The 15556-nt window shown below is 30.4% G+C and overlaps 1 protein-coding gene across 1 annotated transcript; it reads right to left on the reverse strand.

Moving 5' to 3' along the window:
- Window positions 1-631: 631 nt before the first annotated feature.
- LOC108576696 (sodium/potassium-transporting ATPase subunit beta-2-like) lies at window positions 632-10829 on the reverse strand. Its single transcript, XM_017939743.1, has 6 exons — window positions 10502-10829; window positions 2900-3040; window positions 2686-2805; window positions 1535-1716; window positions 1104-1377; window positions 632-929 (listed from the first exon to the last, which is right to left on the reverse strand). Exons 1-6 carry the CDS (start codon window positions 10647-10649, stop codon window positions 826-828), a joined length of 969 nt encoding a protein of 322 aa, XP_017795232.1. The 5' UTR covers window positions 10650-10829; the 3' UTR covers window positions 632-825.
- Between the last annotated feature and the right edge of the window lie 4727 nt (window positions 10830-15556).

A 15556-nucleotide genomic window follows, 5' to 3' on the forward strand; every position in this document is an offset into this window, starting at 1 on the left:
GTGTTTGCTACAGAAATAAATGATTAAAATCTGTAGTTTAAAACAAGAACGTCTTATCTATAAAAATATATGTATACATATACGATACATTATTTCAGCAGCGAAATACATGTGTGTGTATGTATGTGTGTGTGTGTGTGTTTTGTTTTATGTAAGAGATCTATTCTCAATAGACATTAATAGGGACGAATTTTCAGGACAAGACTCGAAATTTATCGTAACAAGTAACTTAAATAGTTTTTAAGCAATTATGGTTTATCCAACGTCTCATTAACCGCAAAGCACATACAATTACCTTAAAGCATATAATTACCATTCATTTCTTAAATACTAAAATTAGGTCTTGTAGAAGATTCAATTTATGATTATTATTGTTTGAATTAAAATTAATGTATCTAAATAAAGAATTTTTAAAAACATATTAGTACTACCTTACTTTACAAATTAAACTAAAATCCCAAATAAGGCACTATTTGCTTCGATTAATTATAACTTCATTACACACTGAAGTTTATTAGATTCGTCAAATGAAACCAGATAAAAGACATAAAACGCTAAAACAATAGCATAGAACTCTATGTTCTTTTTCGGTACGTAGAAATTTTATATAAATTCGATTTTAGATGGTGCAATCATCAAAAATCCTCTTAACTTTGTACTTGACAAAAGTTTTATCCACACTTTGGCAGCGGTCATTGATTTCTGATGGCTTCGTCGTTTCAACAGCATCCTGTTACGTCGAAGAGTCAGAATATATATATGAGATTCACATTCAGTTTCTGTACGCTAACAAAGGTGAGGCCAGAGAAAGATATGTAAACGGTGTTAATCTATCATCAACTCGAAATGGACTACACCCATTTTGTCATGGCGGCTGTGTTTTATGTTTCTCGCCCACGCCTTACATTCTACGTTTATTAAAATTCCAGCTGTAACAAAAATTTTTTTCAATCATACATATTGATATTTGTATGTTTTTTTTATATTTATACTTCATAAGAATTTGCCAAAGATCATTGATTCGAAAATGAATTTCAAACACTGATAAAATCACTCCTACGAAATTTTTTTATATTTTCCTGATATTTATCTCAAACACTTACTGCGAGGTCGAACGAAATGAACAGCTACTAACGGGCTGAGGTAACCCTCGGAATTTTCGAAAGGATAAAAATAACCAGGGAAACCTCTTCGTGGGATATACTCAATTGGTCCTATATTTTCTTGATCTGCAGGATTTTCGCCTTCACAAGACACCCAAATAGTGTCAAGCTGATAAGTATTTTTTGATTTGTCGATATGTTCCTTAAGGTCGACAGGCATGTCCTCTGGCAACGATTTTGTATCATTATAAAACTCCGGTTTCCAGCCATATATCTGAAAATATATATTCGTCGATTTATTTGTACACTGACCACAGAAAAACAGAATTTGAAAAATACTAAGAATGATTTAAATACAACTTAATTCTCTTCACAGTTTATGTTAAATGTAATTAATAAACAGTATTAATTTAGAAAAATCAAGAAAATACCTTATTAAGCTTGAGGAATATGCAAGGAGCTGATTTATGATAATTGTATTTGTTCTCTTTAGTACAAGGATACCAGTTTTTAACGTCGACGTCACAGACTTTACCAGGAGGCGGTGGTTGATTGTAGTCACATTTATTAATATTGGCACCAAGACCGGGAATTGAGCCGGGCGTTATATAATCTGAAAAATTGATATCGATTTTAATGATTGTGAAAATAATATAAACGATGCGGCTTACGAATAAGGACCTGTTGGAAGACAATGTCTCCTAAATATTTGTATTTGTTTATGAATCGAAACAAACACAATTTTATTCACAATAAAATCATAGCTATATAGTTTATAATGCATTGTTAAGATATAGTATATTTCTAAAATATGCTTTACGAATAACATACTCCCAATTTTTCTCATAATTTGTTACTTAGTAATGTTAATGTATCACTCAAGCAATTAAACAACTATCTCTGACAGATAATCGCCGAAAAGAGTCCAGTTGCGTGGACCGAGCAAATCTATACTTTAGAAAATTGACAGAAAAACAAAACCATTGAAACATGATAACTTTAAAATTAAGAATTAAGGAATATTTCAGAATTGTGCACTGTAAAAGTTAGAAACACCTTTCCCCATTAAGTAATAAATAATTTAGTTATGACTCAGTTACACTTTTTATCCATTTTCACAGTCCTCCATCTCTTTCATACACTTTGATTTTAACTATCCACAACTTTATCTTTTCTCTACTTACAATCTTGTATTACCTATACCAAATACTTTTTAGACATTAGACCATTACTTATAATAAAATTACAACTAATAACTAATTTTTAAACTCTATTCTTCTTTTCCTATATCCATTAGTCAAAATCAATCATATCATAACCAATTTTATATATTTAAAGATTTTTATAAAATTTAACAAGAATGAACATGGTATTCAGAGATACAGTAATGAACAAAGGTATAATGGAATTGTAGTAAAAAACAAATTGCTCAATACACCAGTTTTAAAATAAAATATAACAGTCTACCTTTGTTCATCATACCTAACTCTACCGATAAAATATTAAACAAGCAATGATGTACAGTAATTAAGCATTTTGCACAAACTAATGCCACAACAACACATAATGCATAAAATGCTACCTTTCAGGAACAATTCTAAAGAGTCAACCCAGAATTTGAAGTTCTCACTGTCAGTGCCTCTGTACAAAATCAATGTGCTTTCCACATTTTCCAGTGGTGGCCGTGGTCTAAAACCTAAACCTATAAATAAAAGTATGGTAAGTAATATATAAGCAACAATAAATAATGCTAAATTTTCATATGTAATTGTTTTATTAAAAATTTTGTGTCTTACCAGGATTTGTTCCAATTATTGAACGTTCCAACTGCCACCTCGGTATCCTTGGATCTAAGGTTTGAAAGAAACCCCAAAAGCAAATTGCAACAAGTGCAGCCAGCACACCATAGAATATCAAATAGAACAATCCTATTTTACCTGTAAGAAAAATTCAATAAGTTCTCTACTGATAAACTTGCATCATTATGCTATCAAATTATTAATCATGGAATAAAATCTTGTTATTCTTTTCTGTAATTTCTATTCATGTATGTAGTAACAAATATTACATTTGTGATATCTTCCTTTTACAATCAACTTTAAAATTTCACTGTTTATTTAACTTTTCCCTGTTAATATATGTTCTTAACATACATATATGTGTATAGTTTAACATTGAAGTTATTAATATTTCTACCAGAATATATAAACACGGATATGAATAAATACAGAAAGGGCACTCATATTTAATATTGACACTTTTATTCGTAAATATTAAAACTGCTAATATTAACAATTGATACGAACAATTGACTCGAGTAAATATAATCGAGACGAATTAACAATAATTAAGCAAAAAGAATAATTTCAGCCAGCCGATGAGAAAGGAATAGTTTCAGTTGTTCGAATTTTTGACTAATTACGAACAACATTATTAGTCATTAATATTAGTAATTGATATTGACAATTATTTTAAAAATTGTTATTAAACCAAAAATTTTAATTCAATGAAACTTATATTGAATTTAATTTATATTAATATACTCGAGTTGATAAACATATTAATACAGTACCAATAATGAAAAAATGGTTCGAATCGTTAATCTTGTTACGTAGGTTATAGGAAGTGTTGAACTTTAAGGATTTATTTACTCATAGTTGCCACAAGATAAAATATCTTGAAAGCTGTTACAAGATGAAAATTGAACTACATATAATTTAGACAAATTCACAGTAAAAATCAAAGATTTTCAATCTCGAAATAGGCTTTTTATTATTAGCAACATAAATAAATATGTATGTCGCAAATGTATAGAAACACAAATTTTCGGCATATAGGAAATTTAATCATAGTTCATTGGATAAGCACTATATTTAATTTTTCTCATTAATCAATTTTTCACCCATAAAACAGCAGAGAAACAGTGAAAGAAAAAACGAAAATAAGTTTTCAATACTTTCTTAAATCTACGGAACAATTTTGTGGGGAACGTTCACAATTTAATAAATTAATTCTTATGAAAACCATAAAAATTCCGTTAAACAGAGCTATATCTAAATTTGAAAAGGTAAGCCTATGAATATTGTGTTGCGTCGCGTGAAATATTATCGATTGATAATATACTTGATTTTATTTGTTTTGCAATTGTCGAGCTCAGAAAGGAGTTGTGAAACACTTGAATAATTTTTACTGTTGAAACACGGTAATTAACGACACGACAAAGCTCTTAATTGCACTACATCCGAATCTCTATATTTTCGTCCGAGTTTAACAAAATTTCATATTATTACGTTTTATTTGGAAAAAAGCACATTACGTAATAGCTACATTTGTTAAGCATAATTTACATTTATTCCTGCATAAACAAATATTGCATTGAGCATTATACAGGATGTCTCTTTAATTAAATAATTAAACTATCTCAATAAAATCAATAAATAGGAATAAACCAAAACAATTTATATAAACATATGTCTAAAAATGTTTCCTTTTGAAGTAAAAATATTAAACGCGAAAAAATAAATATTAACGGGCTTGTTACTGGAATAGGTTAATAATATTAACCTAATTTACTTATGTTTGAGCTCCTTTTACCTTTTTTTAAATTAACATTTGAAAGAAATTAATGCAAGAATGATAATTTTTCTATAAAAGCACTTTTGAACATGTGTTTATACAATACTTTTCCTTTATTTCCGCCCGTTGACTATATTGGTGTTTTCTTACCGTTTATTGGTAATATTATTGGTACAATTTAGGAATAAAAATGAAGTTTCGTTATCGTTCTCTGTTTTAGCAACAGTAGTATATAATTCTTGAAATATAACTTGGTCAACTATTTCAACAAGCTAGAGGGTTAAAGTTCTTACTTCCAAAGCACTAGTCAAGAGGTCATTTCAGTGAAGAGCGGAATCCACGAAGCGACCTTGCTAGACATTGAATCGGTACATAATTGAATTGTTCCACTTGATCACACGCTCGGATCTTCCTTTGAATTGAGCCAACGATTAATGCAATTAACCTAAATTACGCGATGTGCCACCACGTGTCGATTAATTCCATTAGATGTGTCAGACATTGGCATATCCTAAAAATCATTGCGGCATACACTTTTAACATTTTGCTCATAATAAAGATTTCGAAAGCATCGTTTGACGCACTGTCGAACAATATAATTTCATCAATTTTCAAAAATAACAAAAAGAAATTCTGAATAAAAACGGAATCTACTTTCTCTACAAAATAGCTTCTCTTTTAATACTTTGATAATTTAACAAGTATTCTCCAGAATAAATGCTAATTCCCCAGATTAAAATTAAAAATTCGTTTAACATTTACGCCTTTAATTTTTCAATTAACATAGAAGTTGATTGGCACATTATAGTTTTTTTTTAACCAGGTTTTGATTAGTATTAAAGATTTAATCCAAAGAAAAATCTAGCCTTAAATTGAAATAATAACTATTTACTTCAATTCCGAAATATTTAATTTGACATAGAAAAAAGAAAATAATTATAACGACACGGCTCTTCGTAAGATTCGTTATAAATAGAACGTAAAAACTGTTATTTAGATATAATGTTTATTATATTATAAAAAGCATCTTGATGAGTAAAATAATATAATTGTTCTTCGCTGAAAATTTAGAATAGTTTACTTTTAAATTCAATTTTCTTGATATATATAAAATATGAAAAAGTACAGTCATTAAAGACAAAATGAAACTAAAATTCATATATTAAACGAAGATATACATTGTATTGTTAAATATTTTATTCTCAAAATTTGGAACAATTCATTATGAGAATATTTAGATTTTTTTTTCATTCTTATAATGTATTTTTTAAAATTTTGTATAATATATGTAATAAAAATGTATACAAAAGGTATACGTGAAAAAGAGAACAACACGTATATAGTATTTTACATATTACATAATAAAGTCTTTTTATAAATACAGTGACAACAAGAATAGTTATATATGTATACCTTGTATATTTTATGGGAGACTAAGATTTTTAACTATTAAGTATGCAATTGTCAAGCAGTAAAATTCTCGTGACATTTCTCGACAGTGTATATTCTTTATTATTACGATACATTTATAGAATCCCAAGAAAAGATGAACAGCGGAATCTTGACGGTTAACTATGTATATTTTATTACCAATGTGTTTACGTGAAATACGATATGTGCAACATCAGGTATACTTCGCGGAAGGACGAGAACACACAATGCACGTATATGTATACGTTCATATTGAAAAAGGATTAATCGAGAGAAAAATTCAATGACTAACTATGGAAGAAACCATTTGAATACATCGATAAAAATTTCCATTTCAACGTATTCTGAATTGAAGTTAAATATATTACGAACTGCACAACACACACTTGTTTGATTCTCTAACTTCTTTTGCTTTATAAATATTTGTACATACTTGTTCAAGTACGAAAATTGGCCTAAAGAATTGTAGAGAAAGAGGATACGTGATGAATTTTTAAGCCACTGAAGGTCTTACGAATGTTACATAAATGCGTATAATTTAATATAAACAACATTTCCATTATTCTTGTGTATGTTTAATATTTCTCACTTTACGTCTTATTATGGATATTTCCGTTTTATTTTATTTTACTTTTATATTTTAGCGTTTTTAAAAATTTAGATTAGGTATTGTTATGTTACGGAACCGGTGTAATAAAACGTTTCTTCCTGAAGAAACGCATCTTTCCTAATTCTAATATATATTTACATTTTAATTCATGCATTCTACAAAAGAAAAAAAGAATTTACAAGACTACGTTTTTCTTCTCTGTTGCTGCTGTTTACCTTAAAAATACTGTATTCAGCTTAAAAAATAAATACATATACAGATTACTCCGTTAGCTAAAATTATGTCAAGTCTCATATGGATCAAGCATCATTGTATTTCGTATCTTTGTAGGAAATCTTGAGAATAAAGCTAATAAATTGAGAATTAATTTCAAGGAATTGTTACGCGCCGAATTCAAAATTAATTTTAGAGATTTCCAGAGGATCAATGGTGAACGTAAGCTATGGTATGGTCGCGTGGGTGTACCCTTCGGAATAGCCCTAAGTTACATAATGTCGTAATGCCTCCATTTAACGCCAATTGACCTCGTTGTACGCGTTTGCGCTAAAGGAAGTTTAACAATTGCCATTCAGCCGGGCAAACCGTTGTGTGCACTGCGAATTAGCCACGCTTCGCGCTTCCGTCTTTTTCTCTCCCTTCCTTTTTTCTTATTGTTGTCACCCCTTTGTTTTGGCCAAATCGATCAAGAATGTATATGCCTACGCACCAGATGCGAAACCGTGGAAAATTCGATCTTTTACATTTGCCAAATTATTCGTCCTCGTTATACCTAGGTCTAAACTCTTTCAAACTTGAATTCTTTTTATGAAAGCGCGCATACATATATATAACATCACTTAATATTTTATTTATTTTTTATAATTGCAGTAAGAAGTAAACGGAAGTACTCTTACTTGTCTACTCTTTAAACAAATAATACTTAACCTAGAATGACTAAAGCTAAACCAAATGACGAAAACTTTTGTAACATAATATCGGTACTTTATGATACGTCGATAAATCGATATGTCGGTAAAGAGGTGAGGTTTGAAGTGGTTGAAGCTAGTACCCAATCCAAGGGTAACACCGTATCGAGGTTAGTTCCGAGACATGGATAAATCCTGGAATTCATTTATTTTGACAGTGAATGCAATTTGCAAGAAACTGTAAAGCAGCGACAGGCTTCTAAGCTAATTAAGCATAAGAAGACGTAATCGCACAATAATCTCTACTTTTTTTTGCGGTTTTGCGGGTCTTCTATGAAATGGTTGCAAGCAACTGATCGCACATGTACTAAGGATCAATTTCCAAGAAACGCATCCACATTGAAGTGTCAAGGTGAATACTTTAAAACTATATACTGTTTTTAAACCTAACTTTTTTTTAACTTTAGACCTAACTTTAACTTCATTTGTCCTAAAATATACATGATGAATGATAATATCTATATGAAAGAGAGCACCTAAATAACATTAAAATATATTGCCCTAATAATAAACATTACACATAATTGAAAATCACTTAATTTTTTAAAATGATATATTATAAGCCATTTCGATGTAAACTAATGATGATAATAATCATCGTCTCTCGCGTATATTGTTTCATATGAACATAAATCTATATGCATATGTACATACATACGTTCTACGCGTTCAAAGCAAAAAACTTATTCAAGTGAGTAAGGAATCATAATTTTTTACTAAAAAACAAATTCAGAAATTAGTAAATGCAATTATTTTATTAAAAAGTAGAGTCAAGAATGAGTGTTAAACACGTAATATTTCTGTTCTAATATGGCGTTCAATACTGCTGCTTTATGGGGTTCCCTCATACCTTCTTATAGCGTGTTTCCAACTGTTACTATGTCAACCAAGTGATTGGTAATGTAATAACATCACGTAAATTCATGATGCTCCATTCATTTACATTTATTACAATTTTTTCCTTATTCTTTGAACAAATTAATGAAATTTCGTAATGAAGTTAACGTCCCATATAAAATTGTTTAAATAAATGTAACCAATGTTTTTAAAAACACTTTTAGGTAAATATTCCATTTTTATAAAAGAAAGAAGAGAAATCTGTACGAACATACTACTGAAATTGTATTTATAACTGCATTTCTCACATAACTCGTTGAAAGATACCGGTATAACATAAAAAAGTCATGTGAAAACAATAGACTGAATTATTTCACGTTTTAAACGTAAAAAAAGATGAACAGTTTTTTTGCTAGACAAAGACAAGTTGAATAAAATATGTACGTACAACTAATCCAAAAAAATTTTGTTTCTTCAATCTAAATAGTACAACATTGAATAAAAACTAAATAAAGTCCAATCCGTAATTCCAAATTTACTGGTATTACCATCTTTTTGTTCAGTTGACAAGGTTTTTGTATTAAAGTAAGCTAGTAATGTATAACTAAATTTTATTTGACACAGAACAAGAAAGTGATAATAGAAAAATTAACAGAAAACAATTTTTGGTCTATGATAAAACTTTATTCGTGCTTCAAGCTGATCTATCTGAAGTAAAATGTAAACAAAAATTTCTCATCAAGTCAGTTTTACGCATAAATTTTTATTCGCCTTAAACAAGACAATGGTAATTATAACTTACAATTAAAGTTACCTGAATCTTTTTATCTACACTCGTAGTACTTTCGAACACTTGAATGAATTTAATGTGCTGAACACGTGTCCATTCAACTGTATTACAGTTTCTACTGAAACTATATATCAATTAAGATATACTTATCATACTTTAACTTTTAACGTTATATTCTTGTTATTAATTGAAACAACGTCAATTTCATTTAAACAATTATTGAACATCTAATAATAAACGCATTAAATCGAAATTTTTTAACACATTAAAGACTATAATCTATGCAATAACAAATTCAAATATAATTTAAAACTGCAATGAATGAAACGACATTTCAAACTACAAAAAAATTTTTCTAAATGGTATTTAATATATATATAAATAACATCTATAAATATCGATAGAATATATCGCGATGTATTTTTGTACATTCAATAAACTAACCTTAAATTCTAATATGTAAAGCTTTCTGAATCCGTGTTGGCATCGCATATTAAACTGTTTTTTATGTCATTTGTATAACCTGATACTTCCTATAAAAATTTTTTACGTGTTTACTGTAGGTTCTACCTGTCCCCATTCACCTGCCTGGAAAACAGTTATCCAAAACAATAGACCTCTTTTCCTTCTTTCCAGTTTCATTTACCTTCTTATTTTGCTTTTCGAAGACAAACCAACAAAAGTATGAAAGTACATATAAATTACTAATAATTCGTATTTTTACCGTTAGCTAACATTGTGGAATATTTAGCTGAGTAATGGAGAATAGAATAAGTTCACGACATTGGGAACGCAGTATTTATTTTGAAAAAAACCGGTTTAGAAAGCACAAAATATTAGTGCGCACTTTAAGAAATGTATACTACACATTTACACGCACGCATGTTCGGCATGAAAAAAAGTTTTCGAATTACTGGTATTCGCAATAAATATAATAAGGAACAATTGTTTAACTTTTTTTGAATTTGCTAAATCGAAATTTATTGAAAGAAATAAACTGTCGAAATTTTAACATTTCAGTTATATTATCACATACACACATATCGATAATACAAGAAATAAACTAAATATTAAAATTGAAGTTCAAAAATAAGAAACTATTATTGCAAAACTATTATATCAATCAAAGCGACCAAGATTCGTAAATTCCGTTTGTTTGGTTCGTCACAATTGAATATACACAACTTACCCCAGCTACTGGCTGTTCTGCCAAAAAAAGCACCGGTCTCCCGATTATAAAGAAAATTCTTGAGAGATTGGCTGGTTGATATGCTTGGCGGTTTAACATAGGGATTTGCTAGCTCTGGGGTAACCATCTTCGGATCTTTGCTGACCATCGTGTATCGCCAGGTAAACGATTGTTTCGTTTAATTGAAATTTACGCACTGTTCACGTATTACTCGAAATCCGATTATGGTGAATACACGAAAACAATCCAAAGTAAACGTGAAACAACCCGATCGACAGCACTGCAGGTTCGCCGCACCGAATCCGTGAGTTCCTTGAGGTCGGCTGGTAGCTTCTCCGTAGCCGACAGTTGGTTGTTCAGCGCCACCAGGTTGACTAGGCACACTTCGTCCGTGCAGGCTTCTTCTCCATCTCGTTCCCTTCTGCACTTTTCTTGTCACTTTCTCTTTCTCTCTGCCCCTCCTTAAACCCCCACCATGGTCATCAACCATCCATTCGCATGACGTGTCTACCGTGCACGTGCACGGTATTGTCATAGTGTTGTTTCTCATTGTCGTCGCTGTGTTGAGTTCATGGTGCCAATGCGTGATGTTATATATAAGCATCGATCACTCCTTTAGGAATTTTCCTGCTAACATCGATCATGATTATTTGAATTTTCCTTGAAATCCCCGTAAAATTTAATTTGCAAAAACTTTTAAGTACTTTATAATCTCAAAATATAAATTGTCGTGGTGTGGTATTAATTGTGGTGTTCTCTCGTATGCCACGCCTGTTACAGGGTCTTTGTATTTGTTAAATTCAGGTTGCAGCGGATTAAACAGGTTTTCAGCCGTTAAAATCAACGAGTACGAAGATTTCAATGCTTGATGGTAGTAATCTAACGTTCGAATTACAACCAGAAAGTATAACACTTCCGTTGTATTTTAAATTATGACTATTCTAATATTATTTTTTAAAGTCATATATTTTAAAGGCTTTTCTTTCAAACAAGATATTATACGAAATTTAATTGAAAATGGTAGAAATGTAAATACATAAAAGTGATTTTATGAAATTTTTGGTTAGAAATATACGATAGCAAACATTTAACAGTATCCATTATGACGTGGCAGGTTGTAATGTTACCTGAATGTAACTGTACAAGTGTTTAAACAATTATCTATCTAATGCATTTACAGATCAAATTTTTTTTAAGACAAAACTGTTCTTCATTTTTACAAAGTGAAAAATGATAGTTATATATATTTTTTGCATTATAATAAAGCGATAAAAGATTAGTGTGTAGTGATTGACAGTGAAAGTAATCAAAGTTTAGTGGCGCGATCTACTGTCCGTTTTTCAAACTTAACACAACTGGCCTCCAAGAACAGGTGGTTTTACTAGGATTATTAGCTTACCATTCCACTTATCATTATTGCTTCACATGGTTCAGTAAATTCAATTTTAGAGCTTTAGTTTAAGCTTTCTCTTTTAATACATATAAATGCTTAATATAGCAGTTTAAGTTATTAATTGTGATTATGTTGTACTAACTAGTAACAGAAAAAGCGAAAAAGATCAATCTAATAAGACTAACGATATTCAATTAACTGTAAGTAGCATCAATATTAAATTAACTTCATACTATTGCGTTACTAAAAGTGCTGATAAACAAGATAATAGAGAAAAATAACACTTTGTACATCGCTCGAGTTTGACATTACATGACATTATTTCAGTTTACATTACTTTTACATGGCTTAAGTTTAACATTACTTAACATTATTTCAGTTCATATTACTTGCTAATGATTAGATAATTGTTATTACTACAGAATTTCTTTTCTGTTGTAATTTCTTTGCTTGCCAAATATTTCAAACTTTTCTTAAGAATTAGGACAAGAAAAATTGTAAATACTTTTAATAGGCTTTTTTGACTATTCCAGCGAAACATAACCTTTGAATATTTACAAAAATTTAAGCAAAAAAGATTATAATAATTAATGTTAATACACCTGTATGGCATAGTCATTGAGTAGCTATCGCGGTGAAGAAGGCTGTGAAAACGATTTCCTCGACTTGATCGTTGAGAAACAAATTGGGGGCTAAGGTCAAACCTCGTGTATGTGACCTTAGTGCTTGGAGGCGACTCGTGTATGCGCTTTACAGCACTGTACTATTGGTAGTAACCTCCTCTCTCTTTTTGTCACATCGAGATGAGTCGCGCGCACGCATATAATGTGAGTCACACACCACAACCGATCTGAATTAACTACATCCTGCCACTGTGTCGTGTGACATTAATGTCATTGCCGTGTGTCGTCCGACTGAGAGGATCGGGTAAAATAGACGGAAGAATCGTCTCAAATGTCTGGGCCTCATATGAAAAATTCCTTTTAAATAAGGAATTATGATATGGAGCTTACAAATCATGTGACATATCGATTTATAGACTATCATTTTAATAGTATTTAAATCGACTATAACTTTAATAGATAAAAGCCCTTAAAGCAAATACAAATATCTGTATAAATATAAATACATAAATTTGAATATTTTGAATTTGATTGGCTCATTTGATTATTTGAATTTGTGTGTAACACCATACATACAATTATTACTTTGTACTAATATTCATATTTTTACACCTACCTTTTTTACAACTTTATTCACAGTCATTTACATATTTTTATGAAAATAGTTAATTAATTATCATTTGAAAAGTTATAACAACTAAATAAAGACTTTATTGTTTGTAAATTTCTTACATATTGATAGAAAGAAAATGTATTGACGTATTTTTAATGACTTTATTGGCCAATTTTATAAAATTTGTTTTCTTTAAATATAATTAACTGTTTCTTAACTTTTTATGGTAATTTATTTAATACAACTACGGAAGACAGTAACTTTTTTATTATTTTCAATGCATTTTTTTGTCCCAAGTCTTGGGGGTTCACGAGCCCCCTTACCATTTTCGTATCGCTTCCATCTTTACCGATTCAGTATAGAATAAGATTACAACATTAGTAGTGGTTAGAATTTAAACTAAATGTAATAATGAAATTATAAGTAAGGTATACTTCGTTCACGAAGTATAGAATTTTATATTTATTAAATTGATCGGAAATTGATTCAATGAAACTTTTATGAATTAATCTGTGGTATACTATTTACCGTTATTTATAATTGTCTAAAAGTATCCAGCAATTTATTTATCCCCTTTATGTAAAATTTCTCATTCTTGCGATTTAAATATTCTTCCAGTATATTCGCAAATTGATTCTCAACGTTAAAGTTTCTTCTTATTAATAAATTGTCGAACAATTTTATTAGATTTTAAGTAGACGATGCGAAGTCAAAATTATACGAGAGATGACATTATTTTCTATCCTATTGTATTCAACTTGTACTGAGTCCTTCAAGATGCGTAAGAACATTATCGCAATAGAATAAAATTCCCTTTCTATTAGACAAAACTATGTATTTGTTTAATTATTGTATTGCGCCAAGCCAATGAATATCTTCCACTACAGGGTTTACAGGGTATTTGACAACTGGTGGTAGAAAATGTAAGAGGTGATTCTATAAGCTTGAATATGGCGAAAGTCAAGAATAAAGAAATTGCATTTGAGGCTTCATTTTTTAGTTATTAATAATTAAAGATATCCCTGTGGTCGAGCAACCCTCATGACACTAGCCAGTATATGACAGGTGAAGACACAGGGAGCGCAGTGATTCTTAAAACAAACGACACATGGCCGACAGCTTAAAAGACACGTTTTATCCGTAACAACTTAATTAAACAAGCTTCTTTCTTTCGCCTATTCCAATTTATAATTGTACAAAACGATATGAGATAATAAATGAATGTTTTTCGGTCAAAGGTAAGTAGCAGCTAGACTGAAATGATGAGTCATGTGCGAGGAAAGGTATGTGATGGATGTGGAAATGACGGAGTGTTTTGTTGTGACAGGTTATAGTGTAGGGTTTGGATAGGGATTTTTAGGACAGAGACCAGGTTTTTAGTTATATTTTAGCTAAACTGGATCTAACCCCCTCTGGAAGAGGATACCTCCCCACCGGGAGGGACGTACATAAAGTAAAGGGGACTAACCGTACCTAACCTTAAGTCCCCACCGGCCACCCAACGCCAGGTGCAAGATGCAATGTCGAAAGACGGATCCCTTGTACCTGAGCTGAGGAACTCTAACTCGGCGGTGGTTTCGGTTCTAAAAAAAAAAAAAGACTGAAATGATGAGCTGTTTGCAAATGTTTTATAACCAGTATCACACTGGTTTGGGCCGACTGGCAACATGTATTAGAAAAACAAGGTTTTATAACTATCTTTGATCTTTACTAACACTTGATGGATAACATATAATTTGCTGTATAACAAAAAAAATATGTAATATAATGTCACAATATTTTTCTTTTTCTTTTTCTAAAAATTTGTATAACTTTCCTATATAACGTGTTATGTTATACATATAATGTAGACACAGCTTAACCCCTCGCCTTATAATATCGTGTGAGACTTGTGATATGTTTTACAGGTCAAACATAAGAAACACGAATTAGATCCACGATTCACTTTTTGCAAAAGTATTCTCATCGCATCGCAAATTGTGTATCGCATTCGTTGTCAGTCCACTCCAATGGCACGTGTAAAACGTATGAGCCAATTTTTCGCCGAGTATATCACGAGCTGTTACGAATTAAATCATAAGACAAGGGGTTACACTCATACAGCGTCGGTAAAACAGTTACGTGGACGGTCATCGACTGGTCTTTTTAGACCAAGACCTTTCTATGGTAATATTAATAAAAAAATGCTTTTTCGTGATATCTGAATAATTGACTAAAATATGCTTTATAAAACCTCGTAAACTATTCGAACGTCGTTCTTATCTATACAAGGGGAATTTCCTGTTCATTTTAACCGAAATAGTGTAATGGAAAAATTCGTGCTATATGAGGGTTGTCCAAATTTATTAAGTCGTACTATGTATATGGAAACAGTGTTATAAAAATATCGTGTTATATGAGGAGTTTCCTGTATCAGTCAGCGTGTC

The sequence above is a fragment of the Habropoda laboriosa genome, unplaced genomic scaffold (assembly GCF_001263275.1).
Source record: "Habropoda laboriosa isolate 0110345459 unplaced genomic scaffold, ASM126327v1 scaffold423, whole genome shotgun sequence".
Taxonomy (NCBI): domain Eukaryota; kingdom Metazoa; phylum Arthropoda; class Insecta; order Hymenoptera; family Apidae; genus Habropoda; species Habropoda laboriosa.